This window comes from Hypomesus nipponensis, chromosome 11 (genome assembly GCF_054491055.1).
Source record: "Hypomesus nipponensis isolate SF chromosome 11, ASM5449105v1, whole genome shotgun sequence".
NCBI lineage: Eukaryota > Metazoa > Chordata > Actinopteri > Osmeriformes > Osmeridae > Hypomesus > Hypomesus nipponensis.
This window is the reverse complement of record NC_140371.1, coordinates 15648150-15675195: the sequence shown is the minus strand read 5'-3', so window position 1 is coordinate 15675195 and position 27046 is coordinate 15648150. Positions and strand designations below refer to the sequence as shown.

Sequence of the window (27046 nt, the reverse complement as noted above, 5' to 3'; positions counted from 1 at the left end):
CTTATTTCTGATTGGATGTCTACAGAAAGCGTCAGAGTTTTTTACCAGCCAATCTGTGCACTCCATTAATCCACTCACAAAACATATTCCACCTTGACGCTGACAGTCTCGCACTGATGTCATTGCAGTTTAATATTTCTTTTTCTTTCTAACAAGCTAATGTCAGGCTTTCATAGAGAAAATGAAGCCGCCAAAACTCTTTTCCGAAGACTTGAGGTTCTTTTATCATTAATCGGAATAGCAGTACTGTGTGTAGAACCATGTTGTACAGTGGTAGCTGTTTGTAGTTGTGTACCTTAACTACAATGAGATTAGTTATCTAGCTACGATTGTAACAAGCTGGCATCAAATAATTAAGTTGTCCACACCTGGATACATTGTACCTTATTGTTATCTAGTTTCTTAATAAGCTGGACTGGAGTGAAAACTTGAGCTGTTGGAAGACTCTCAATGTGTTGTGCTTTACTACTATGTCAAGGTAGTTTTTGCCTCAAAACTTTAAAGACAAATGCTCATGCTTGTTGACAAAGTATATTGTAGTTGTCATAATGTCTTCACATTGTTCTTTTGACTCGTACAGTATTTTGCCCTGTTACTGTTTCGTTTAAATTAAGAACCGCTTGTCTTGTGCTGCTTATTATACTCCGCCCCTTTCCTATGCAAAGTACGCTCAGGTTTATTATCGCCGATTTGTATTTCAGTTTGAGAAAATACTTTATATTGTTACAAGTGAATGATATATTGCTACTTTGTAACTGAGTCAAGTTGACTGCTATAAAACGACAAATGCCGACTGCATGACCCAGTTTCTTCCTGCAGGTGCAAACCTCATAAGCCAAGGCTAAACCTATTTTAATCAGTGCCCGTTGGCAAGCAACTTCTATTGAACATTGGCAGTTATAACCTAATGATTTCAAATAAAACATTGTGTAAAGTTCAATATGGACTTTGCTGTTTTATGCGTAGGCCATACATTAAATTCGTATTCACTCTAGTATTAGCGCTTATCCCTGTAATTGATCCAGTTAAGCAATTAACAGGGTTAATGAGAAAGATTGAGGACATCGGCGACTAACTAGGACTAAGCCAAATATTATCTTCCCTGTAGATTCAATTCTATTCAAAGCGATTTCTGTCACCATGCCATACTTGAAATATGTTCACAAAATATTGACAGTAGCCCATCATATACCAATGGGTATGGTCTATCAGAGGCCTTAACAGATTAAGTGTTGTGTCAAATTATTGTAAGTATTATAATGTCATTACATTCTTTTGTTTTCTATTTCCCGACTGTTTTTGTCTGACACGTTTTTTAATGAAAATGGTTTTGTTGGCCCAGCGATAGCCGGTAGGCCGATGAATTACACAATTTGAATCAGTGATAAATTAAATGCGTAATGACAAGATCATTGCTATTCAAATTAGGCATGAGTTTAAATCTCACTCCACCGTAGCCCTGTACATTTGATTCTCGTTTTACATTCCCAAGAAAATGTTTTCAAGAGTCAAATCGTTTATATGTAAGCATAGAATGGGCTGAGGCAGCCGCACATGCTCGTAGATAAGTCCACATAATATTTTTTTCCCCGGTTGTTTGTAGTCCGCAGTTACTCCCATCGTGTCAGGAGAGTACAGTCACCGAGACAGAGCGGGAATGGCATCCAGGGTCTCCTTCTCACAATACCGACTGGAAGCGGAGATTGAGCGCTACCGAGCTGAATGTCAGTGGGACAAGATACCAGCCCTCATAGAGCAACTCGTAGCCGCACGAATTCACGATGACGGTGAGTTGTGTATAGTGCACCTGTTGAATTTAAGTTATGCCTAAAGTTTCTCTGAATAGACTGCTGTTCCGCATGGACTTTGCACTGTACTATAAATTCACTGTCAAGAGCCACTGCAACTGCACTACAACATAGTATACATTTTCGTTGCAGCGGTTGCCTACAATTTACTCCCAATTCAAGTAAAGATTTGTGTATGATACCAAAAATAGAAACTCAATGTTTGGGTTTCACAAGCTTTGTAAAGAACATTCCTGTTGAACTGGACATGTTCACTCAAGTGTCAATACTATTGGTTCTTCTACTCTGCACACCTACACATTATCAGCACTAGGTTGTGTGTTTACATTGTCTGTTAAGCGGGTAATGTACTCCCCTCTATCCTTCCCTCACCTTGGTACAGTGAAGGTAAACATGAGGCAAGGTGATAATCTCATGACCTTGATGCTTCACTGTTGTTCTGTCAATAATGACTAAATCAGATGTGGTATGACCAATGAGGATATGGGTGGTGAACTGTCTTGAAAACTAAAATAAATGTGTGTGCGTGCATGCTGGTCTTTGTGAAGTATTAAATCCTAGTTTGCCCAGGGTTGACTCTACAGGGTGAAGGGGCATAGTTGGCCAATAAAAACCAATGGTTGCGGTAAATGTCAAGGGTGAAAGATTACAAAAGAAACTTTGAAGCACGTGATTCAAACACAGTGATAGTCTATTTAGCAAAGTTACATGTTCCGCATTTGGTGCTATCCTCCCACCTCTTACTCACTGATAATCACGGTTGGAGAAATTCCAATAAACATGACGGAGTGTCAGATACGTTAGGACATAAACAAGACGATAAACACTTGTCACAGTCTGTCTCAGGCTTGGCGTCAGAATCACGCCACCACAGACAGGGAAGGAATGAGTACTGAAGCAAACAGGAAGACCCTTAATAGAGAATGTGTACATAAGTGATTTTTATTACCATCCCACGACTTGAAACTTTGCCTGCTCTCGTTGTTTTTCTCTCTGCCTTCAGTCTGGTGGGGAATGATGCTATGAGAGACTTTACTGGCACTGTACTCAGCTGACCTCTGACCCTATGCTTTTTCTCTCTCCTCTTTCCTCAATTGCCTCTCTCTCTCTCTCTCTCTCTCTCTCTCTCTCTCTCTCTCTCTCTCTCTCTCTCTCTCTCTCTCTCTCTCTCTCTCTCTCTCTCTCTCTCTCTCTCTGCTCTCTCTCTCTCTCTCTCTCTCTCTCTCCTGCTCTCTCTCTCTCTCTCTCTCTCTCTCTCTCTCTCTCTCTCTCTCTCTCTCTCCTGCTCTCTCTCTCTCTCTCTCTCTCTCTCTCTCTCTCTCTCTCTCCTCTCTCTGTCCTCTTTTCCCGTCATCAACCCATGTACTGACCCCCCCTCTATTAGTTTTACTCTTTGTATGTCTACAGCGTCCTAACTTAGTTTGCCTTCCTCCAGATGACTATGGGTCACTGGTATTGGCTGAGACCCTACTGGAGGAGTGCTTACTGGATAATATGAGCCTATTACGGAGCTCCACGGCCCTGATGGACAAGTCGCAGCCCAAACTGTGCCGGGCCAAGGGCCACCTCAACTCAGTCTTGAGCAAAGGTCGACTAGGGGTCAGTGTCTACACCTCTCCCCCGCCTTTTCCTCCCTCTACGCAGCACTTCAAACATCTTCCCTCATCTTTCTCAAAGCCTCACTATCTCACGTCTATCGTGCGTGTGTGTGTGTGTGTGTGTGTGTGTGTGTGGGGAGGGGGATGTATGTGTGTGCCCCCACAGCCCAGGTATCTGAATGAGGCTCTGCTTCTCATGGCCAAAGTCCACTACGTGCAGGGCCGTTACCGTGACGCCCAGGGAATGTGTGCCAGGGTGGACATCGACGAGCTGACACGGGATGAGCAGCCCGTCTACCACCTGCGCCTGCTCGCTGAGGCTTACGTCATCAAAGGTGCCGCATCAAGCGCTCCCAAATGGGGTTTTAAGGCAAATCATATTCAATGTGTGTGGTTCTGGTGTCATGTGACCATTTGTTTAAGCAAAAACAGATTCCCAAAAGGAACATTGTGTCCCATAGCTAGATGAATAGACAGGGTCAGACATTTATAACTGAGGACTACAGAATGTATCTCAGTGCGGGACTTGGAGAGAAAGTAACTGATTCTTGGTATCCTGAAGGGAGGGGCGGTGGGGTAATTCCAAGACACATAGTGGTTTTTTTTCCTATTCTGGTCAAGGTTAAGGTGATGGTTGACTTTACAAAAACAGGGATCTCTCTTTCTCTCTCTCTCTCTCTCTCTCTCTCTCTCTCTCTCTCTCTCTCTCTCTCTCTCTCTCTCTCTCTCTCTCTCTCTCTCTCTCTCTCTCTCTCTCTCTCTCTCTCTCTGTCTCTCTTACACACACACACAAACACACAGACACACAAATGAACCACTGGACAAGCAGGAGCCCAAGCCTTCTGGCATGTTACCACCATGTTTGAACAGACCCCTGCATAAATGTTCTTAATAATCTAGTTACTTATCCCCATGGTAGAAGTTATTATAAGCTTAATAGGACCATGTCCTTGTATGGGTCCAGCAGTGACCGTGTCTTGGCTGTAGAAATGTAATCAGGGAAATGGACTGCAATATGCCTGGCTGGGAAACCTCTGGAAGAACTTGATTGGGGAGATCAGTATCTTCATACCTCATCTATGTGGGAATGAAGCTGGTTCCGATCCATTGAGCAGTGGTTGATAGTGTGTTTCTATTTCACTTATAATTGAGGGAAAATGAGTTCAGGTTTTTGGTGGTGACATACTAAAATTGGAGCTGGTTCAGAATGACCTTGAACTGCTGTGTCTCAGAAGACTCCTCTATATATAGATGCAATGGAATAATGTTGGTTGTTTTAGGTCGTTTTCCATTCAAATGCTTTTTCAAGGCAAGGCAAGGCAAGGCAAGGCAAGGCAAGGCAAGGCAAGTTTATTTATATAGCACAATTCAGACACAAGGCCACTCAAAGTGCTTTACAGGGGCCAGATTAGAATACATAAAACACATTATAAAACATTTAAAAGCGGATAAAAGAAGTAAATAAAAAAAAAAAATTAAAACTCGATTTAATAAAAGAAGCAAATAAAATGAAAATTGCAAGTTAAAAAGGAAACAAAAAAGTCTTCAGACTCGATTTAAAAGAACTGAGAGTTGCAGCAGACCTCAAGTTCTCTGGGAGTTTGTTCCAGATTGTTGGTGCATAAAAACTAAAAGCTGCTTCTCCTCGTTTAGTCCTAACTCTAGGGACTGTAAGTAGACCTGTCCCAGACGACCTAAGGGCTCTGGACGGTTCATAACTTATCAGCATATCAGTAATGTATTTTGGCCCTAAACCATTTAGTGCTTTATAAACCAACATCAGAATTTTGAAGTCAATTCTTTGAGTGACTGGAAGCCAGTGTAAAGACCTCAGAACTGGGGTAATGTGATCTACTTTTTTGGTCCTAGTAAGGACACGGGCAGCAGCGTTTTGAATTAGCTGAAGCTGTCTGATTGATTTTTTTGGAAGGCCAGCAAGGACACTGTTACAATAGTCAAGTCTACTAAAGATAAATGCATGGACAAGTTTTTCTAAATCTTGCTGAGACATAAGCCCTTTAATTCTTGATATGTTTTTTAGGTGGTAGTAGGCTGATTTATTGATTGATTTTATGTGTTTCTTGAAATTCAAGTCGGAGTCTACAACAAGGGTGATGGTTGTCACTCTTCTGACTTGTTGGCATGGTTAGTAAAGTGAGATTTTTCCAATCACACAGACAGATACTAGCACACACACACATCTGCTCTGAGGGAACACAATATGGGACATCAAAAAGTTCCTCTTCCAGCGAACATAATCACTTGACTTTGTCTGTCATGTGACCTGAGAGGAACACGCATGGTTCCTCTCACCACAGTACACTAGGTTCAGTTGAGTGTAACAAGGTATTGTCCGCAGCAGCAACCCTCCATGCCGTAATTGAGTATCAATCCTTATCATCATCATTAGACTCGCCACTTCCTGGTTGATGGCAGGATGTCATCCTCAGCTTGTCTGGTCCGGGGCTGATGGATTTGTTTACTTATGTCATCATTCCTTCAGCAGAAGGACACTCCCATTTGCTTCATATCCAATTTGAAAATGATCATCAATAGAATCATTTCAGATTGTAATAATTTGTACCAAGCAATACACGTTAGACATTGTAAACACTTAACACTTGCAAATAGGGATTTGCCAAGTGTAAGAAGAATTGAGCTTAATCCAGTGAGGAATTTAGTTAGGAAAGTATGTTACAACACAGTGGGAATTATACAGATTTGCTGAAATTGGAGAATGTGAGTGTTATGACATTGTACAGTTCTTGCACCCTCAGGTTTTGTGTGTTCAGTTCAGTGCATATTGTTTTGAGAAAGATACGAGATGGGAATATTTGGTTGATGTCTTGTCCATTGGGGTTTATTTGATTGTGGCTGGCGTCTGGCCCTGTTCCTGTCCTGTCCTCCCTTCCTGCTGTCTAGGAGGTCTCAGCTCTCTATTTGTTTATACCAGTAGCCTACTTCCCCTCCATAGACATGTGTCCATGGTCCTGCCTGGCTCAAACTCCCATACACAGGACATGTTATCTACACGAGGGCAGCTCATGCTCTGCCACAGTTGTTTGCATTGCAGTGACAGTGTCTCTCTCTCTCTCTCTCTCTCTCTCTCTCTCTCTCTCTCTCTCTCTCTCTCTCTCTCTCTCTCTCTCTCTCTCTCTCTGCTCTCTCTCTCTCCTGCTCTCTCTCTCTCTCTCTCTCTCTGCTCTCTCTCTCTCTCCTGCTCTCTCTCTCTCTCCTGCTCTCTCTCTCTCTCTCTCTCTCTCTCTCTCTCTCTCTCTCTCTCTCTCTCTCTCTCTCTCTCTCTCTCTCTCTCTCTCTCTCTCTCTCTCAGGTCTGTCTCTGGATCACCAGTCTTCCTCCGGTGCTTCTCGTGTCCGTCTGTCGGAGAGGGAGGAGGAGTGTCTGTCCTGCTACCTGAAGGCCTGCGATGCCTCCCTCCTATACCTGCAGGAGCTCGACAAAGTGTGTGTGTGTTTGTGTGTGTACATATGTAGCTGTCTTACCTCACTCACCGTAGAATTGGTTGTTGTGAGTGATAAGGATAGTAGACTTGGCAGTAGTAGGCAGCATGTATTTACTGTTCCACCCTCCTCCTGGCGTGGGTTGGCAGGCTGTGGTCACTCCCGGCTCCAAGATGGCCAAGGCCAGCCTGGCTCCTCCACCGTTGGACATGGACCTGGGCTTCTTCCAACAGGCAGCACTTCAGAGTGCCTACCTGTGTCTGCTGCACAGAGGGTCAGTCCTTAGCTTATGTTTTAGTCGTAGTAACCGATATATTGCATAGTTATAGCTATGGATGTCACTTTTAAGCTATGATAGGTATTAATGTTATGGATATTACCTAAGCAAAAATGGGGTATTTCTGTGGCGGTTTAGTTTGTGTCCAGTAGGTGTCAGTGTCGCTCTTCATAAGACTAGTCAGTGGGTCCAGTGCTGCAGTGATTGTAGATCATGTATTGCAGTAGTTACTTATTCTACTGTAAACTGTAGCCTCGGCAGCAGAGGGAGAGAGCAGTCTAAACACCACGGAGCAATGGAAAACCGTGTCAACCCTATCTGATATCTGCCACATCAGTTATCTACCTTCCTTCGTTTTCTATACCTACATATAGATATTCACACCACAGTCTGTTTCTGTATCCTATTCTTTGTGTTCCAACGTTTATGTGACTTTATACTGCAATGTGCTTGTGTGTGTGTGTGTGTGTGTGTGTATTTTAGTCACCTGGCTCAGGGAGCCCATCAGCTCCGCAGGGTCCTCAGGGTGGTCGAGTCTCGGGGCTCCCAACAATTCAGAAAGGTGCTCACCCCCCCCCCCCCCCGCCCCCCTCACACACACACAATATATATATATTACGAGGAAATATTACAAATATGACATTACTTGACATGGCATTGCACGTGGTCAGACCTAGTACATGTGGAATGTGTGTCAGGGTGCTACGAGGAAGCTGGCTGAGGTGTTGCTCAGCTCGGTCAGTGAGGACAGCTACTGGGCCCCCTCCGGCCCCCCACCCACCGCCTGGCTCCACAGAGAGGGCTCTGCAGCCCCCAAAGATGCCATCTACCCCTCCTCCAAACCCCCCCAGCGCTACAGCATCGAAGGGTTAGTCTAGTTTTCTCTTTCTATCTCTCTCTCTATCTCTCGTTCTTCCCTCCAAATTATCGCATTTTTTATCGTCGTACATGTTGAGTCAGGGTTAAACATTCCCGCTGGAACTAAGGACAGGAAAACAGCGAGGGGTAATGCATAGCTGTTGTTTGCAGTTTGCCCTGTCTTGTCTTGCGCACGTCAGAACAGGACCCAGAAAGTGGCTTGTAATTGTATTGTTGTTAGCCAGTACCATACAGGCATAGGAAGACAGCTAAAGGAACCAGGAACCAGAGACAGAGACAGAGACAAAAAGAGACAGTAAGAGTGAACAGCAGTAAAGGTGGAGGTGCCCAGAATGAAACCGAGGTACCAAGATAAAGCTTGTAACTAGTTGAGGAGAGTGGGTGGAGGTAAGGTGAAACCTACTGGATGTGTTTATGTGTGGCCGAGCAGGGCTCACTGTGTGTGTGTTTGGGCGTGCGTGTGTATGCTTGTGTGTGTGCATGCCTTTGTGTGTGTGTGCGTGCGTGCGTGTGCGCACAGGACACTTGAGAGAGTGCTCTGATACCCCAGGAGTGGTGGGGCTGGTATTACAGGTGAGGCTGAAACAGGACACTGCACCGTGATCTCCCCACAGGATGAGGCTCTTACATTTTTGTGTCACTTCCTGTTTCCTGTCTCCCCGCAGCTGCTTCTGCCCCCAGGACGTGGTGGAGGAGGCCGTGCTCCTGCTGCTCATCTCTGAATCCATGGTGAGACCTGGCTGTCTTTCTGAATGACTGTCTGTCTGTCTGTCTGTCTGTCTGGCTGTCTGACTGGTTGGCTGTCTGGCTGGCTGGTTGGCTGGCTGACTGGTTGGCTGGTTGACTGGTTGTCTTTCTGGATGTCTGTCTGTCTTTCTGTCTGGCTGACTTGTTGGCTGTCTGTCTTTCTGAATGACTGTCTGTCTGTCTGTATGTCTGGCTGACTGGTTGTCTGTCTGACTGTCTGTCTTTCTGGCTGGCTGGCTAACTGGTTGGCTGACTGTCTTTCTGGATGTCTGTCTGTCTGTCTGTCTGTCTGACTTGTTGGCTGTCTGTCTTTCTGAATGACTGTCTGTCTGTCTGTATGTCTGGCTGACTGGTTGTCTGTCTGACTGTCTGTCTTTCTGTCTGGCTGACTGGTTGGCTGACTGTCTTTCTGGATGACTGGCTGGCTGCCTGGGTGTCTTTTACCTATATCTCTTTATCCCTCTTTCCATTTAGCTATATCTCTCTTTCTGTCTCTTCCTCTGTCTTTCCTGAGAAACTCAAATGCGTCATTTCTTGCATTCCTGCACTCTTCCAGCTCATCTACTGACCAAGATGACATCTCACTACGAGGGTTCCAAGGCACAGTCAGAATGCATGTTCATGCTTGCCCTGGGGCAGCGGTCTTTAGTCTTACTCATTCACTGTGAGACTGACGCATTTCAACCATTTATCACGCTGAGAAGTAAGGGATAACAAGCCCTGACTGAGCCCAGGTTCAGACAGTCTTTAACCGCACAACTGCAGCACTTGTCTCACAGATTATCTAGCAAGGGAAAACAAGTATAGACATAATTCCGAGAATGTTTATAGTAGGGCTTCCAGGTGTGCCTTCCTTCCCTCCCCAGGCTCTCTGACTTCCTCCCTCCTGTCCGTACAAGCTCCCTCCTGAGAGCCCCTGCTCTCCATCTCCCCCTACAGGCCAGCGGAGATGCCGTCATCAGCCGGGCGCCCGACCAAAAGGAGGCGAGGGAGGCCAGCCTGCAGGACGCCACCTCGGTGTACGACCTGCTGAGCATCGGCATGGCCAGAAGGGGGCAGTATGCCATGCTGTCTGAGGTGAGAACGGGCGAGCGCCAACTCGGTGTGGCAGAGAGGGAGGTTAGGGGAGAGCTTTGCCTTTGCCAACTTTTTAATGAACACCCCTGCAGGGCCCTCTGAGTTAGATTACGTGCCTCTCTCTCTCTCTCTCTCTCTCTCTCTCTCTCTCTCTCTCTCTCTCTCTCTCTCTCTCTCTCTCTCTCTGTCTGTGATTCCTTCTCTCCTTTTCTGTCGGACATAATTATGTCTCCCACCATCTTTCTTCTACTCTCACTCTCTCCCTTTAAAAAAAAGGAAATGTAGTCGTGTTCCTCTGGCCTTGTTGTCTACCTCAGTGATGGATGTGTCCTACCCATTGACATCCTCACTGGCTACTGGTTATAACCAGTCGAATCAACCTTTAACCCTTGAACTTTAACCTCCCGAGCCCACAGCAGTCTTGTGGTTTCACCCCGGCTGTGTGTGTGTTCTCCAGTGTTTGGAGCGGGCCATGAAGTTTTCCTTTAATGAGTTCCACCTCTGGCACCAGTTGGGCCTGTCGCTCATGGCGTCTGGGAAGGTGAGATCATCCGCATAACTCTACATTTCATTCTACCACACACACACACGCGCGCGCGCACGTACGCACACACACACACACATGCAGACACACACCTACACACATGCACGATCATGCAGACACACACACACCCGCACAACCCTTCCTGGTATATATAAGCATAAATACCAACTGTCTGTCTAGCCAGTTCAACCTGCCTGAAACAGTCCTGATTTGGTCTTTATCTGGAAAACAATGGTGGGCGTAGGACGTCGACCACTGAGTGAGTGTCAATCCAATCAATGTAAAACAGGCATAAGGGCCTTAAAACTATTTTCTGTTAGTTGTGCTACTACCGGTATATGCCACACATAGAAGGGATATAAGGAAGCACTCTACTGGATATTCATGGGGCTGACTGAACCAGAGCTGCCATCTGATTGGCTAACGAGTATGAGTAGCCTGACACAGAAAGATCTGGAATCCTCCGAAGGAGCCAGAATAGTAGGCAGACGCAGGGCCAGATGCCTCGGAGAAGTGTGTGTTGCTGTGTGTGTGTGTGTGTCCGGGTGCGACTGCGTGTGCGTGGCAGTGCGTGTGACAGGAAAATGGATGTCTCTTGCGGGGTGGGGTGACACTGCAGATCAATGGAGGGGTTCTAGAAATAGGCTGCTCCCTAGAAGGAGAGGGGGGCCGCCTCACTGTCGTCAGATCCGCTTCTATTTAGGGGCCGTGTGTGTGCGTGTGTGTGCGCGTGCGTGTGTTAAAACGGAGAGTGCTGCATCTCTGATTGACCTATATGAACCATCTTCAGCACAGTGTCTCTCCACTGTAGATCAGCTCGCCATACGAACAGCAACAGTGAACGTGCGTGCGTGTGTTTGCTGTTTGTGTCCTCTCTACCACTGCGTGGTCTGTCAGGTGTGCTGCGCTTTAGCAGTAAGCAACGTGTCAGGGTGTGTGTGTGTGGCTGTTCTTTTTCTGTGTGTCTCTGACTTTTCGGTGTGTGTGTGTGTGTGTGTGCATTCCAGGGTGTTGGTGCTGTGTCTGTGCTTAAAGAGTGTGCCAGGATGAGGCCCGAAGACCCCTCGCTGCCCCTGTTGGCAGCCAAAGTCTGCATCGGCCAGCTGCACTGGGTGAAGAGGACACACATGTGCACACACGCATTATGAACACAATTCACATTGAAACACGTTCATCCAAACGAATGAGAACGTTCGGAATGCAACTGTTTTGCTCATATACAATTCTACAGGGCACTCCGCTACATTTTCACGTCATTTAGACGACCGCCACACACGCACTCTGACACACACTCACTCACTGCTCATGGCGGGTTGATGATCCTGGCAGGGCGAGTATGGTGGTTGAGAGTCAGATTAGGGGGGCACAGCGATGGCCCAGGCACATCTGTCAGCAGCGGGAGAGATCATAGCCTGCTGGAGACAGTAAGGAGCTTACAGCCGTAATCACAATAGGACACTATGGCCATAGTGCACAGCATTACATAAAGCTGGAGCCACCATTATCCCACCCCAGAGAGAGAGAGAGAGAGAGAGAGCAGGAGAGAGAGAGCAGGAGAGAGAGAGAGCAGGAGAGAGAGAGCAGGAGAGAGAGAGCAGGAGAGAGAGAGAGAGAGAGAGAGAGAGAGAGAGAGAGAGAGAGAGAGAGAGAGAGAGAGAGAGAGACAGAGAGAGAGAGAGAGAGAGAGAGTCGATTGAGGGAAAGAGGAGAAACTCAGGCCACCCATACCGTGACTTCTGGGATCTGCAGGATTGTGGCTGGTGAATGGAGAGATTGGGAGGCCTTTGACCCTCAGGGCTCCACCAATCCACAGCTGGCATATGGGAGGCGGCATGGGAGGCTATGTAGTGGATGTTCACAGGGCAAAGATCCTAATTCCTGTCAGATCCAGGGGCCAGGGTCTGCATTATCAACTCTGCAGGGGCTTCCTGTGGTGGCTCAGGTCTGACTTCGTACAGGGACGGAGAGAGAGAAAGAGAGGGTGGGAGAGGAGAAAATATGTCAGAGAAAGTGAAGGATGTAGGATGGTGGGGGGCGGGGTTGGCAGCAGCTGTCCTGCTGTTTCTGCTGATGACCCCCCCCCCCCAAGCCCCCCTCCCGCTCCCCCTCCCCACATACCACACAGAGCGACATACTTTTACCTCTGCTCAGCTCCGAGACACACTGCCGGCAGCCCGCTGAGTTTGTGTTTATTAGAAAGTGTGCGTGTGTGTGTTCTGTCCTTCAACTAGCACTGGGCTGCCCTTCAACTGAATCTACTTCATCTGGCCCCGCTGTAACCCACACCAGCGTTGTCACACCATTCAATAGCATTGATTCAGCCTTCAGACAATGTCATCAATCAACACATTGTCTCATACACTGTCTCACTGTTGTGGTGCTCAACAGTCGCTTACACAATTACAGTCACTCAGATCCAAGTCTGGAATGATAACCCCTTTTTTAATGTGTGTGTGCGCGTGTGTGTGTACATGCCCATGTGTGTGTGTGTGTGCACGTCTGTGTGTGTGTGTGTACACGTCTGTGTGTGTGTGTGTGTGTGTGTGTACACGTCTGTGTGTGTGTGTGTACACGTCTGTGTGTGTGTGTGTGTACATGCCCGTGTGTGTGTGTGTGTGTGTACATGCCTGTGTGTGTGTGTGTGTACATGCCCGTGTGTGTGTGTGTGTACATGCCTGTGTGTGTGTGTGCATACCTGTGTGTGTGTGTGTGTCAGCTGGAGGAGGCGGACGCCCTGTCCCAGAGTGTGCTGTCGATGGGGGAGGAGGCAGCAGAGTTCCTCCCCAGAGCCTACCTTGCCCTGGGCCTGTGCTGCAGCCTGCAGGCCTCTGACGGTGAGGGAGCACCCCCCCCCACACACACACACACACACACACACACTCAAACCCCCCGAGAAGTCTCACTCCAAGCTGGCACTCTTTTACAAGTAGACAGACCCCCCCCCCGTAATAATCCGATCCTCTTCCTATGGTCATATACTTCATATTGTGTCTCCTCCGGCCCCCTGCAATCATTTGACCCCCCGACCCTCCCATAGTTGTACCTCACAGTTTGAGAACCTTGGGTAAGATTCCACCACCACCCTTATACAGTATCTTCAGCCTGGCAAAGTTGACTGACACCCGCCTATGAATGTGATATGAGACACTGGTAAGAGTTGTCTAACTGAATGTGAGTTGTGTAGGCTTTACCTAAAGGATGTTATTACACTGGGGATGGATTAGGATTCTGTCTAAACCTTAATCCCCCTCTCTCTTTCTGTCTCTCTCTGTCTCTCTCTGTCTCTCTCTGTCTCTCTCTGTCTCTCTCCCTCTCCCTCTGTCTGTCTATAATGGCTCTCTCTCTCCATAATGGCTCTCTCTCTCTCTCCCTCCCTCCTGTCTGTCTCTCTCTCTCTCTCTCTCCAGCCACCCTGAAAGCTGACCGGGATGAGTTCAACAAACGAGCACTACAAGCTCTCCATAAGTAGGCGCCTCCCCTCCCTCTCTACAGGAGCTCATGTCTAACTCTAACCTTGTGTGTTTGTGGCTGCATCAGTGATGCGAGTAAACCTTCAGTTGTGTGTGTGTCTGTGTGTGTTCTTCAGCATTATCAGTCACGGTCTCTCCTCTCCACCACAGAGCTCATGCACTGGACCCCCAGGATCCTCAGATAGCTCTCTATCTGTCCCTCCAGCTGGCTCTCGTTAGACAGGTCAGCAAACACACACACACACATACTACGCACTGCCCTACATTATGTCCTCCATTTTCTGTTGTGGTCACTGTGTCCTTATTGGAGTTTCTATCCTGGCCAGTCACTGTGTGTGTGTGTTTGTGTGTGCCTGCATGTGTGTGTGTGTGTGTGTGCAGCTCGCGGCAGCCATGGAACCTCTACAGGCGGCGCTGTCTCTGCGCGGCGACGACCTGCACTCCCTCCACCTGTTGGCCCTTCTCCTCAGCGCCCAGAAGCACCTCCGGCACGCCCTGGACACCCTCACCCTGGCCCTCAGCCAGCACCCCGACAACTTCAAGTAGGACACACACATACGGGCTCCTCGCCTCCACGTCTGTCCCTCACACACAGTTCCCTCTCATTGTCTTTCCTGACCTACGTCAGATACTGTGAGAGAGAACGACCACGATCCGTCTACTTCTCGTCACAGCTGGTTCGTTTTGTTCGGTGTGGTCGACGCTGTGCCAGGTGGCCCTGGCGCAGTCCCAGTCAATCAGTGGCGAGTGGGCATGCTTCTGTGACACCCTCTCGCCTTCCTCACTTGTGTGTGTGTGTGACTGTGTAAGACTAGCTCCGGGGGTGTGTGTGTCACCTAGCCAGGTGCTGTAAGACTCAACTCCAGACCTAGACCTCTCGGTGGGGATAGGATGTCTCTGCACCGCAGTACAGGGTCACACACACACACACACACACTCCTTATTTAGACGTGCCAAACCGGGTGTCTGCATTGCGTTGCTTCCACCTTCACACACGACGCACTGGGCTCCAACAGTGTGCTGCTCGACCCAATGATGTTGTACAGACAAACAGACAAAAACTGTGCTCATACACACTCACTCAAATACATCCATACGGATGTTTTGGTTGCCTTGCTATTCAGAATTATTCAATGTGCATCGCTATCTGTCACTGTTTGTTACCAGCGCTGTTATTATAAATACAAGTGTTTGTTTCGCTGCCACTTTACCCGATTACTTCCCAATCATTTGACGAGCACCCAGATACACATTTCACTGAATGGCCATTTGGGGTCACTGTTGGACTCCCCAGTCTCCAAGCGGGGAGAGGAAGGAGCACAAGCAGCCAGAGAAAACAGCTTGGAACTCAGAGGACCCGGTCGAGAAAGGAGAAAGGGAGGGATGGAGGAAGCGATGAGATGTGGAGTTGGAGAAAAGCAAATGTACCTTTTGCATTTCGTCGAGGATTATTTACATCTTTGGCAGCGTTGGAAATGGTCATATCGCTTTCTCTCTCTGCCTCTATGTCTCTGACTCTCTCTGTCTCTCACTCTCTCTCTCTGTTTCTATCTCTCTCTCTCACTCCCAGACCACACACACACATACACACACAAAACACAAAAACACAACTCGCGGCTCCTCCATTGAGACACTTGACTGCTTTGACCCATTTAAGAGCTATTTGCCGTGCTCAGCCAATCACAGCCCACTCTGCACTAGGAATCCCCATCACCCCGGTAACCATGAGGTCATATGGGTAGAGCAGTCAACATCAGTTGTTGTTCCAGGCCGTTGTTATTGAGAAAGGGAGAGTATGGCATGTCCTGATCAGGGAAGCGTGCTCACGTTTGTCTGTGTGAGCGTGTTTGGAGCGTGTTTGGAGCGTGTTTGGAGCGTGTTTGGAGCGTGTTTGTGTCAGGAGATGAATAGGGCAGCATTGGATTCTAGGTATCCCCAGACGGCATTCTGTTTGTGTGTGTGCTCTCTCTCTCTTTCTCTCTCTCTGTCTCTCTCTCATCTCTTTTTCTGTGCGCTTGAGAGTGTGTATGTGTGTGTGCTGTGTGCTTGTGATGCTTGTTAGCAATGGGATCTCTGCGCCACAGCCGTTGCAGACTGTCAACGTGTTGAAGCGCAAGGAATACTTGTTCATTCCCTCAGTTCTCTCGCTCTCCCTTTCCCTCCCATTCTCTCCCCCTCTTTATCTCCATCTCTCCGTCTATCTTTTTTCTTTGAAATTGTAATCAGGCAGTAAACAGGCATGCATGTCAATGTGAAAAGGGATTCTATAGAGGCAGCTGAGAGGAGAGTAGAAGAGAGGAGAGGAGAGGGGGAAGGGAGGATAGAGGAAGACATGGGAAGAGAGGATTTGAGAGAGGGGGAGGGTTTGAGAGAGGGAGAGTTTGAAAGAGAGGGATGGAAGGCTATAGAGAAAGAGGGAGGGAGGGAGGGAGGGAGGGAGGGAGGGAGGGAGGGAGGGAGGGAGGGAGGGAGGGAGGGAGGGAGGGAGGGAGGGAGGGAGGGAGGGAGGGAGGGAGGGAGGGAGGGAGGGAGGGAGGGAGGGAGGGAGGGAGGGAAAGATGGAGGGGTTGAGAGAAATAGGGAGAGAGAAATAGGGAGAGAAAGAGAGACAAAGTGTGTGCATGGTGCTGCAGTTTTTACTAAAGAGAATGATTAATCCCAGCCTTTGATTCTGCATTCATCTGACGGGATGTTGCAGAACGAGCAAGTGAGCGTGCGTGTGTGTGTGTGTGCGTTGAGTGAGTCCACTTCTCTGTGGGAGTGAGCCATGAGTAATAGATGGGCCACTTTTTCAAGTGAGCATTATGTTCTATTTTTAAATGGAGTTTAGAGCAGGGCTCCGAGCTGCTGGCTGAGAGAGGGTTACCTCAGCAGCCTGCTCACCTGCTGCCTCAACAGCAACACTCACCTTGCATGACGGAGACCCACAGAGGAGAGAGAGGTGCCGGGGAGAGAGATTGAGAGCAAAAGAAACAGAGACAAAAAAAATTTGGGGACGATATCCGAGATATCAGAACCAATTGAGAGATGTGCAGAGAAAGGGATAAGAAGGTGAGATGGAAACATATAGGGGAAGGGGGGGGGGGGGGGTTGGCATAAGCATGTTACGTCAGTCGCACTGTATCTGCAACTGAGTGTCAGTGTAAGTTGACATAAAACTGGAATTCACTTTGAAAACGGAGAACTCCAGGGCAACTTCCTTTTAGCGGCATCACTCCTCCCCTCTCATACTGTACAGGATGCCCGCAAATAACCAACAGAACAACACCTCAACACACGGTTTCACACCCAGTTTCACACACACAACACCTATAAACAGCACCCGCTAGCTAGCAGACGCAAAATCACACACAAACACGCCTGACAGCCGTGTCCTTAACGCCCAATCCCTCAGCAGCGGTTGTCATCCTCCTGTCAGACGATCCATCAGGAAACCCCCCCCAACCCACTCCCCCCCCCCTCTCTTTCTCTATTTCTCTCTCTCTCTTTTCTTCATTCCTCCCCCCCCCCCCCCCCGCAGGCCCCCACCCCTGAGCCGCTAACGAGCCACATTTCACCAGGAGTTTGTCCCCCGGCGCGGCCCATCTCGCTGCGCTATTGATCCAACTCTCCCTCCGTCTCTCCCTCGCTTCCGCTCTCTCTCTTTCTCTCTCTCTCTCTCTCTCTCTCTCTCTCTCTCTCTCTCTCTCTCTCTCTCTCTCTCTCTCTCTGACAGGAGATTGCAGAATAATTGCAGGAGCCGTACACTGAGGAGCGGACAGGCGGACAGGCGTCAGATTTAGGGTCTCTCTCTCTCTCTTTCTCTCTCTCTCCCTCTCTCTCTCTCTCTCTCTCTCTCTCCCTCTCTCTCTTTCTCTCTCTCTCCCTCTCTCTCTCTCGCTTCTCTCTCTTGCTTCTCTCTCTTTCTCTCTCTCTCTCTTACTTGTTCTCTCTCTCGGTGCTCATGGATGAGTGATGCCCCTGACAGAGTGTCTCTTCTGAGGAGCCCCTCTGGCGCGCGCACACACACGCGCACACACACAACTCTAGCACCGTGGTCGCATTGTTGAGCAGAGCTGCTGTCCCACCGATCCTCCTACAGTACATCACACATTGTCCTCCTCGGTGGCCACACCAGCGAGGCCTGACCATAGACAGGACAGGATGCCAGGCGGGATACACATCAGATACACACTGATCAACATCCCATCTATGTAGGATGGGTTTGAGCTGCTGGGGGGCTTATATTGTTGTACATCCACTGTATTATATTGTATTTTGAAATGAGGTGTGTATGTATTTGTGTTTGTGTGTCTGTGTGTCCGTGTCTGTGTGTGGTTGCTCCAGTCTGCTGTTTACTAAGGTGAAGCTGGAGGAAGCTCTGTTTGGGCCGAGTGTCGCCCTTCAGACCTGTGAAGACATGCTGCAGCTATGGCAACAACGATACGACGTGAACCGTGTCAGGTGTGTGTGTCTGTGATAAGTTGACATAGAGGTGTGTGTGTTTATGTGCAAGCATATCAAATCGTCACACACGGTCTTTTTGTCTGTTAAGCATGTTAGTGTGTGTGTGTGTGTGTGTCTGTCTGTCTTCTCTGCCTGCCCAAGTCCATTACAGCAACCATTACTGAAATTGATTTTATGTATGTATGTGGGTGTTTGTGTGTGTGGTCAGTGGGGGATGTCCAGTATGTGGTTTATTGATTAGCTGTGGTGTACTGTTACAGCGAGGGGGATGACAACAGTAGTGCACCACCAGCAGAGCCTCCACCACCGACCATACGCAAGACCAGCCTCGTCCACCTCTACCTGCCTGACTTTCTAGAGGCAGACACTGGTAACCTTCCACGCCGCCCGCTGCTCCAGCGAGTGTACACACTACGCACCACGGCACGCGAACTAGACAAATGTTGTAGATAAATAGATGTGTGTATCTGAAAAACTGAGATTGTATTGGTTTGTATTTGTTTTGTGTGAAGTCTTACACCAGGCCTTTTACAATACATTACCGGAAGTTTGTGTTCTAGAGATATGGTGTATTAGGTGTGTGTGTGTGTGCGCTCTCTGTCTAAGCACACTCTCTTGCTCAGGTTCTCAGAGCAGCCCTTCTGTAGCAGCCTCTCGATTGGAGCAGGCCATGTCTGAGGTGTCGGCCATCAGCTCCGCCCAGCGCCACGGCCCTGCCTACATCTGGACCACCCTGGAGCGCATCTGGCTGCAGGCAGGTGAGAGGAGGGAACGAGGAAACGTACACCCAAAACACCCGTGGACAGGACCGGGGAGTGGGTTAACATACTGCACCGAGCAGCAATCAACTTACCAGCGTTTGACATGGGGTTGTGTCCTCTGGGCCAGATTTTAATAGGAGGTTATTTTTGCCAAACGAACCCGTGACCCTAAACAGCTCCCTGCTGAGAATATTCGGTATCAAGCCTGAAAAAAAGTCAACCCTTCACCACAGAAGAGCCCACTGCTCTGTCGTGGGGTTGTACACTGTGGAGATGGTGCTCCTTACCCGGGCCAGAGACAGCCAGGGTTCATAGGGACTGGACCGGACCGTGTGACCTAGGGGTGTGTTTCCTTCCCTGGGCCAGCAGTCTCCTCTCCTCCTCCTCTCCTTTTCTCCTCCTCTCCTTTCTTTTCCTGCATTCCTTCTGTCGCGGGTCACTTCCTGCCTCCAATCTCACATCCTCATCACCCAAATAGCAGGACACACACACAAGCAGACACACGCACGCACACGCACGCCCGCCCACCCACACACATGCAGATCCACAACCATGAAACTGATGAATAACCACAGAGTAGACACACATTCACAGACACCCGTGAGTCCCAGTTATTCTGCCATTCTATGTAAGCTCTAGCTGAAGAACAAGAAAAACCAGTTTATGTAACTGGATCTGTTTTCCCTTGGAAATGGAAAAAATGGCTTTTCATTTGTGTTAGTGGTTCATAGAACGATTACGGAATCTCCTGTGTGTGTTTTACATGAACGCACGCACACTAACAAGAGCTGTATGCAGGCTTGTGGCCATATGACAAGTTTTTTCATAGTTGGTGCGTCAATCACTGTCCAGTCCAGTCCTCCCAAGCGACGGCACTCTCACTGACTGCGGTCGCCATTGGTCCTCGCTGACCAGAGGGAGGGTGCAGTTGGCAATCCTGGGACTGGCCTGTGATTGGTCCGTGTGGTGCTTGTGTGTGTGTTGGCCTGGGGTTTGTCTTGGGTCCCAGCAGAAGCTGAAGCAGCCAGCTTGCAATGCCCTTATTTAGGCAACAGGCTCATTACTTCCCAGGCACTGCATTCTGGCTGGCCCTCTGTCTCTGTGTTTGTGTTTGTGTGTGTGTGTGTTCTCCCTTTACAATGTGTTACGCTCAAGAAAATGATGTGAACAACACAGCAATAGCAGGCATAGGAATGCCTTTTTTTCTGGTCCTACTGTGTCTCTTCCTTGAATACCACTTAACGAATCACGTCAAACAGGCTTTGCGCCAATGATTCTCTTCTCTCTTCACTCTCTCTCCCATCCTTTCACTTCCCCCACCTCTCCCTCCCTCCACCCTCTCTCCACCCTCTCTCCTCTCTATCTCTACCCCCTACTCCCTCGCTCTCTCTCTCTCTCCCTCTCTATCTCTACCCCCTACTCTCTCGCTCTCTCTCTCCCTCTCTATCTCTACCCCCTACTCTCTCTCTCTCTCTCTCTCTCTCGGTAGGGGAGCTGTTCCTGGCGGAGGGGCGTGGGAAGGAGGCCCAGTGCTGCATGGCGGAGGCAGGCTCCCTGTTCCCGGCTTCCCCCAGCGTGCTGCTGCTGCGGGGCCGACTGGCCCACCTCCGGGGGAACCTGGACGAGGCCAAGGGGCTGTACGACGAGGCCCTGGCCATCCACCCCACTGGAATCAGCATCCTGGTGCACCTGGTGAGAGGCCCTCACACACAAACACACTAACACACACCGCCATCAACACATCATACATAATGCATGGTCACGCAGAGACTCGGTGAAAGACACAGGCTTGGTGGAGGTAAATGCGTACGCACACACTAACACACACACACACACACACATTCACCTAGACTATGACACGTCCCTGTCTGTTGCTAATAAAGAATGGTCCAAAATGGGTATTGTCCTTAAAGAGCCTCAGATTAAGACAAATGGACAAATTCACACTTCTCTGCCCTCTTCAGATCTGGCTCTCCCACTCTCTCTCACTCCTTCCATCTGGACTGATCTCTCTCTCTCTCTTTCTGTCTTTTGTCTCACACACACGCACACACACCCTGCACACACACAACACTCTTCTGTTGAAATCTCTCTTTCTTCTACTCCTCCGCTCCCGAGATTGCCCTCTCTCTTCCTCTCTTCTCATCCTCCCGCTGATCCTCTAGTCTAGATTAACCACGGCAGCTTTCCCCTCTGACCTCTCCCTGTTGTCATGGTGAAGAGAGACCACGGAGGGATATTCCTCAAATCCAAAACTCCCACTCTTCCGCACACAGACTCCCATCGCCATAGTGACCATAGATCACTCGTGCACCGGTAAATGCTTCTGGCTGCAGTGTTACCACATAAGGCCAGCGCCTGACTCGAGTGTGTGTGTGTGTGTGTGTGTCTGTGTCTGTGTGTGTACGTACTGTGTGTGTGTGTGCACATAGTCCCCATGGGGTAGGAGAGAAGTGCTCTCTTCCATATTTGGCCAGTGGGAGTATCAATCCCTGGGGGTGAGGATTTGAAACACGGCCAGCTGGCACTGTTTCTCGACGGGCCAGTTGTAGGACAGATGTGCGTGCGTGTGTGCATGTGTGTGTGTGTGTGTGTGCACATACGTGCCTGTGGAAGACTCCTGTGAGTGCGTGCCAGGGTGCGTGTCTGTCCTGCTGTGTAAGTGGAACAGCGTGTCATTTGGAGTGTGTCCCATCCTGATGTCTATGTGTTCCTCGGCCCTGTTATCTGTTACGAGGGCAGGGGCATTCAGATCCCTGAGGGTGTGAGGGAGCTCCCTCCCTCCCAGCTGCCCCTCACTTCTCTAAGCCCGGGCTACCTAAACCCAGCAACAATGCTTCTATCATCCAATCCAGTTTGGCCCAGCCCAGCCCAGCCCAGCCCAGCTAAGGCCAGCCCAGCTAAGGCCAGCCCAGCTAAACCCAGCCCAGCTAAGCCCAGCCCAGCTAAGCCCAGCCCAGCTAAGCCCAACCCAGCTAAGCCCAGCCCAGGAGCCTGGGAGGAGGCAGTCTGGTAGAGATACAGAATGTCGAACCCCATCCATGTCATGAATAATGCATCACTTTCTCACTTTTTTGACGCACAAAAGAGTTTGTACTCCCTCTCTCTTCATCACTTGCTGTATGTGTGCACAGTGTGGTACGCTGTTTGTGTGTGTGTGTGTGTGTGTATGTGATATGAGAGGCTGTAGTGTGAGCAGTGAGTCATAGCCGTGACCAGCTGGTTGGGGTATTTTTGGCCAGGAAGGGGAGGGTGGAGGATGGCTGGGAAGCCAGTGGAGTGTGTGTGTGTGTGTGTGTGCCTGTATCTGTGTGTGTGCACATGTGTGTATGCAGAGAGAGCTGTGGCCTTGCCTGGCCCTGCCTAGCCTATCCTCCCTCTTGGCTGTAGTGTTAAATGATTCTAACCACTCTCAACATCCTCCACATTCCATCACCTCTGCTCTGTGTTCCATACAGGCTGCTGTGAGTCAGACACACACACACATACATGCACACCAACACACACACACACTTGGGAGGCTCCGCTCACACACTGATACAGAATGTCTTCATCAGTGTCTCCCAAATGCATGCATGTTCACTCATACTGAACATTCATACACACACATAAAGACTTATAGAATTCATTGCAGTTCAAACTATCAAATGTCTCCCCCATCTCTTTACCTCTCTATTTCTCTTTCTCTCTTTTTCTTTCTGTCCTTCTCTCTCTCTCTCTCTCTCTCTCTCTCTCTGTCTCTTTGTCTCTCTATCTCCCTCCCTGGATGGGGGTGGCTGCCAGCTGATTAGATAATGCAAATACATTATTTATAACACTTCGCTTCTTCTCCGCGCTTTATGGGATTGCCTAGCAACCAGGGAAATATATTCTATTGAGCAAGCCCTCTGATAACCGGAAAGACAGAGAGAGAGAGAGAGAGAGAGAGAGAGAGAGAGAGAGAGAGAGAGAGAGAGAGAGAGAGAGAGAGAGAGAAAGAGGGAGAGAGAGAGAGATACAGAGAGAGAAAAAGACAGGGGGAGATAGAAAGCAACGCCCATATGTGCTCATCTTTTCTTCTCTCTGGTCTCTTTCTCTCTCCCACTCTCCTTGCAATTCTTCTTCTTCATCTCTTTCCTCTACCTTCTCTCTCTCCATCTTTTCCCCTCTCACACTCAACTTCCATCTTCACCTCCCTCCTCCTTCTCTCCATATCTAAATGGTGGGTGTGGTGGTGACTGATTGGATTAGTGTATTTGTTATTGACTGTCGTAAAGTCTCTTCTATCTTGGGCGGTGCTGAGCTGAGAAACTGTCAGAAGCAGGACCACGGCTCGGTTAGAACCAGGGACTGCACCCAGGATAGGGGTTGACCCAGAACCAGAGCTTAGAGCAGGGAAGAAGCAAGGTGAGGGGCAGGTGTAGGCTGGGAGACAGCCTGCCCCCACCTCTCATATGCTAATCATGAATTTCTGGACACCTCTTGTGACTTCCTGTTGTATTGGTAGTCATGTTGATAAGTAAGTGCTTAGGTGTGGTCTGATTGGTTGTTCTTACAAGATGATGGTTGGGTAGAAAAGGGAATGTAGAGCTTTGTTCTCTTGCTTCTCCTCTCAAGCTGCTACTTCTCCTCGCTCTCTTCTTCCTGCAGTTTCTCTCTCCCATTTGCAATAATCACGGTAGACTGGGTACGATTTAATACTTTCATTTTGAAACATGTTTGCCTTGTAATTGATTTCATTCATTTTATCTTATTAGTTGTTAGTTATTATTATAGGGGGTCAGATGGCTGAGCGGTTAACCTACTTGCCTCGGGGTGAATGCCCCTGTACTTACTGTAAGTTGCTCTGGATAACAGCGTCTGCTATATGACAAAAAGTAAATGTAAATCTTATAACATGTAATTTTCATTTCACTTTCCTTAAATATTTCTTTCTCTAAATAAACCCTGGGTCAAAAAAACGCAAGATTCCAGCATATATGGTTACCACACTGTCCAGTTGACCTCTCTTCCAGTTGATCAAGGGTCAAAGGACATCATTTTGGTTGTTTGGCCGATATGAAACCAGCTACACGGGTATAGAGACGCGACAATCAGGTTTGTCAGTGTAGCTCCTCCCAGGGAGGTTGACCAGGGCTGGGATAACACCGTCGTGTTGATGGGATTACAAGGTTCAGGTTGGGGCCAGCCTCTCAGCCTCTGGGGTCACAGCCCGGACACAGCTACCCTTGGCAGGGGCCGGTCATGGGGTTAGGGCTGGGTCAGACCCACTACCAAATGGGCACTCGACCTGACTGTCTTCCTTCTGCTGTATGTGTGTGTGTGTGTGTGTGTGTGTATGTGTGTGTGCTGGTCTGTCTGTAACTCCCTGTCCGGCGTTCTGTGTCTGTCTCTGACTCTCCCTGCCCGTGTTTACGTCTGTAGTCTGAGGTCCGGGTGTTTATTTGATCCAACTATTGACCTGACCAGAGGAGTTTTCCGTGGTTACCAGCAGTGTGATTGGTACAGAGGAACAGCAGTCTGGAGGGAAGAAGTATGTGTTTGTGTGTGTGTGTTTGTGTGCGTGCATGCGCGTGTGTGTGTGCGTGTGCGAGTGAAGGTGGTCCATCCGCGATGGCGCGAATTCAGGCCAGTCGGGGTTGAAGAATGTAACCCAGCAGAGTGTCTCCAGAGTAGCTCTCCCATCACTCTCGCTGTGTAAGCCGCTGCTGACAGGAAGCCACAGGGATGACAGAGAATACATCAGAGGGGATGTTCAAGCCTCGACAATACCGGAGCAGTTCCCACACGCACTTGCAACGCGTGTCTTTGTTTTTCTGCGCTCCTCCTTAGATCGCTCCATGGAAGAAGAGAGGAATGATGGAGGGGGTATGGTAGAGGAAGGGCAAAGAGAGAGATGAGCAGAGAGAGAGAGAGAAAGAGAGAGAGAGAGCGAGAGGGGGGGGGGGACTGAGAGACAGAGGGTGCATCCTCATTGGAGGCTGCGTCAGAGCCCCCAGACAGCTCGGTGAATTTCAGCCCAATTAATCTGAAGCTTGTGAGCAGAGCCTGCATAACAAGACTCGTCTGTCTGACCTCAGGCAAGCTCGCGCTCTGGAGGCCGTGTGTGTGTGTGTGTGTGTGTGACATCTCTGGGCTTCATGCCGTTGGTCAGTTGCGTGAGCCTCTATCCTGCTGGACTCAGAAGCACCAAAGAGACATGTCACGCTGCGCTGACCACTGCCCCCTCACACACACACACACACACACACACCCACACCCACACACACACACACTGTGTCACAGCAGCACACACACACACACACTGTTAAAGCCGCACACACAGTTCCATCCACTCATGCACACACTGTCCTCTCTCGCTCGCACTCCGCCCCGACTCCTGCTCACACAGACACACATATACACAGATACACACACAGACAAATACACGCACACAAACATAGACAAATACACACAAACAAACACTGAGACAAATACACACACAGACACACACTGACCCACACACGGGTAAGCTCTTCATAGCATGCACACACCCTCCCCTCTGGGAGGGCCCCTGGCTCGAATCACCAAACACGCCAGTGCAAATGAACTGTTTGGACCAATAAGAGGTTTAACTAGCAACAACGCATCTCTGTAAGACGCTGGACGTGGCAGTCCCTGTGTGTGTGTGTTTGTGTGCGTGTGTTTGTGTGCGTGTGTGTGTGTGCGTGTGTGTGCGTGCGTGTTTTTATTTGTAGTGTCTGCATGTGTGCATGTGTGGCCTTCCTGACACGTAATGTTTGTCCAAGGCAGGGTTCACCAGGGTCTTTCTCTGCAACACAAAGCCAAAGCTCTCTCTAGCCTTTATAATCTTCTCTCCAATTGTTCTGGTCAGAGCGTCCTTTGTAACCAAAAACATATGGTTGGGTGGTGAAGAGAACAATGAAGAGAACATCAGAACCCATTTCCTGTCTTATTTACTCTCGAGACAACCCCCCCCCCCCCCAACCACCCACGAACCCTTCCCAAACTGGGCCAGTTGCCGAATATTCTGTGCTCCAGACTGACACCCTGCCCTTCCCCTCAGGGTCAGCTGCTGGTGCAGACGGGGCGGGCGGGCCTGGGGGAGAAGGTCCTGCGAGACGCCGTGCAGGCCCAGAGCACGGCCCACGAGGCGTGGAGCGGCCTGGGGGAGGCCCTGCAGGCCCAGGGCAGCAGCCAGGCCCCCGACTGCTTCCTCACCGCTCTGGAGCTGGAGGCCTCCTGCCCCATACGGCCCTTCTCCATCATCCCCCGCGAGCTCTGAGCAGGGGGGAGGAGGAGGAAGAGGAGGGCCCGGCCAGTGGAGGATAGGGGATGGGGGTGGGTGGATGGGCATGGAGGTGGGGGTTGGAAGCGGGTGGGTGAATGGAGATGGGTATTTCAAGATGGGGTTGGGGGTGGAGAAGGGGGGCTGGAGGCAATCTGGCTGGGGTGCATGTCTTACATTAGCATATTCACTTGCACATGCATACATACATTAACACACGCACACACACACAAACACTGATTCCTTTGAATCACACAAGCACGTAGCATACCAACTCTTTCTTTCTCTGTTCTTCTCTCTTTGATCTCCGTCTCTGTCTTGCACATGCTCATACACACACTCCCCGCCCCCACACACACACACACACACACACCACACCATGAGATCTAATACACGTACACCCGACACACACATGCACACATACTCACTGATGTCTGGACTTTGCACCTGTTCTCTCAGGGATCCTGTTATTATATCGTTTCATTTCAAATCATGTCCAACCATTGACTCATTCCACGTCACTGAGACCTATATGTACTGTGTGTATGTGCGTGTGGTTGAAATAACTCCATCTGTGGTGTTGAAAATCACTGGTCGGTTTGTACTGTAAGTGATTCATCGTGTGTGTGAGTGTTTTCTTCTGTGTTTTTTCAGTGTTTTTTGACTAATTCGCCCATAATTCTTCCCATAAACAATGTTTTGAAACACAAA

General features: G+C 49.2%; 1 protein-coding gene across 2 annotated transcripts; it reads left to right on the top strand.

The window, feature by feature from the left end:
• Positions 1-159: 159 nt before the first annotated feature.
• On the top strand, positions 160-27046 carry ttc7a (tetratricopeptide repeat domain 7A). Of its 2 annotated transcripts, XM_084709545.1 has the most exons (21): positions 160-216; positions 1604-1787; positions 3244-3407; positions 3573-3741; positions 6738-6868; positions 7017-7141; positions 7628-7706; positions 7843-8012; positions 8689-8752; positions 9710-9847; positions 10305-10388; positions 11399-11503; positions 13108-13225; positions 13799-13856; positions 14012-14084; positions 14243-14403; positions 18188-18304; positions 18568-18677; positions 18931-19065; positions 20558-20760; positions 26114-27046. In XM_084709545.1, the coding sequence occupies exons 1-21, from the start codon at positions 160-162 to the stop codon at positions 26330-26332; spliced, it is 2664 nt and encodes an 887-aa protein (XP_084565671.1). In that variant the 3' UTR covers positions 26333-27046. The 2 variants fall into 2 exon arrangements, with proteins under 2 accessions (XP_084565671.1, XP_084565670.1); XM_084709544.1 differs by lacking the exon at positions 160-216 and having other exon boundaries at positions 1482-1787.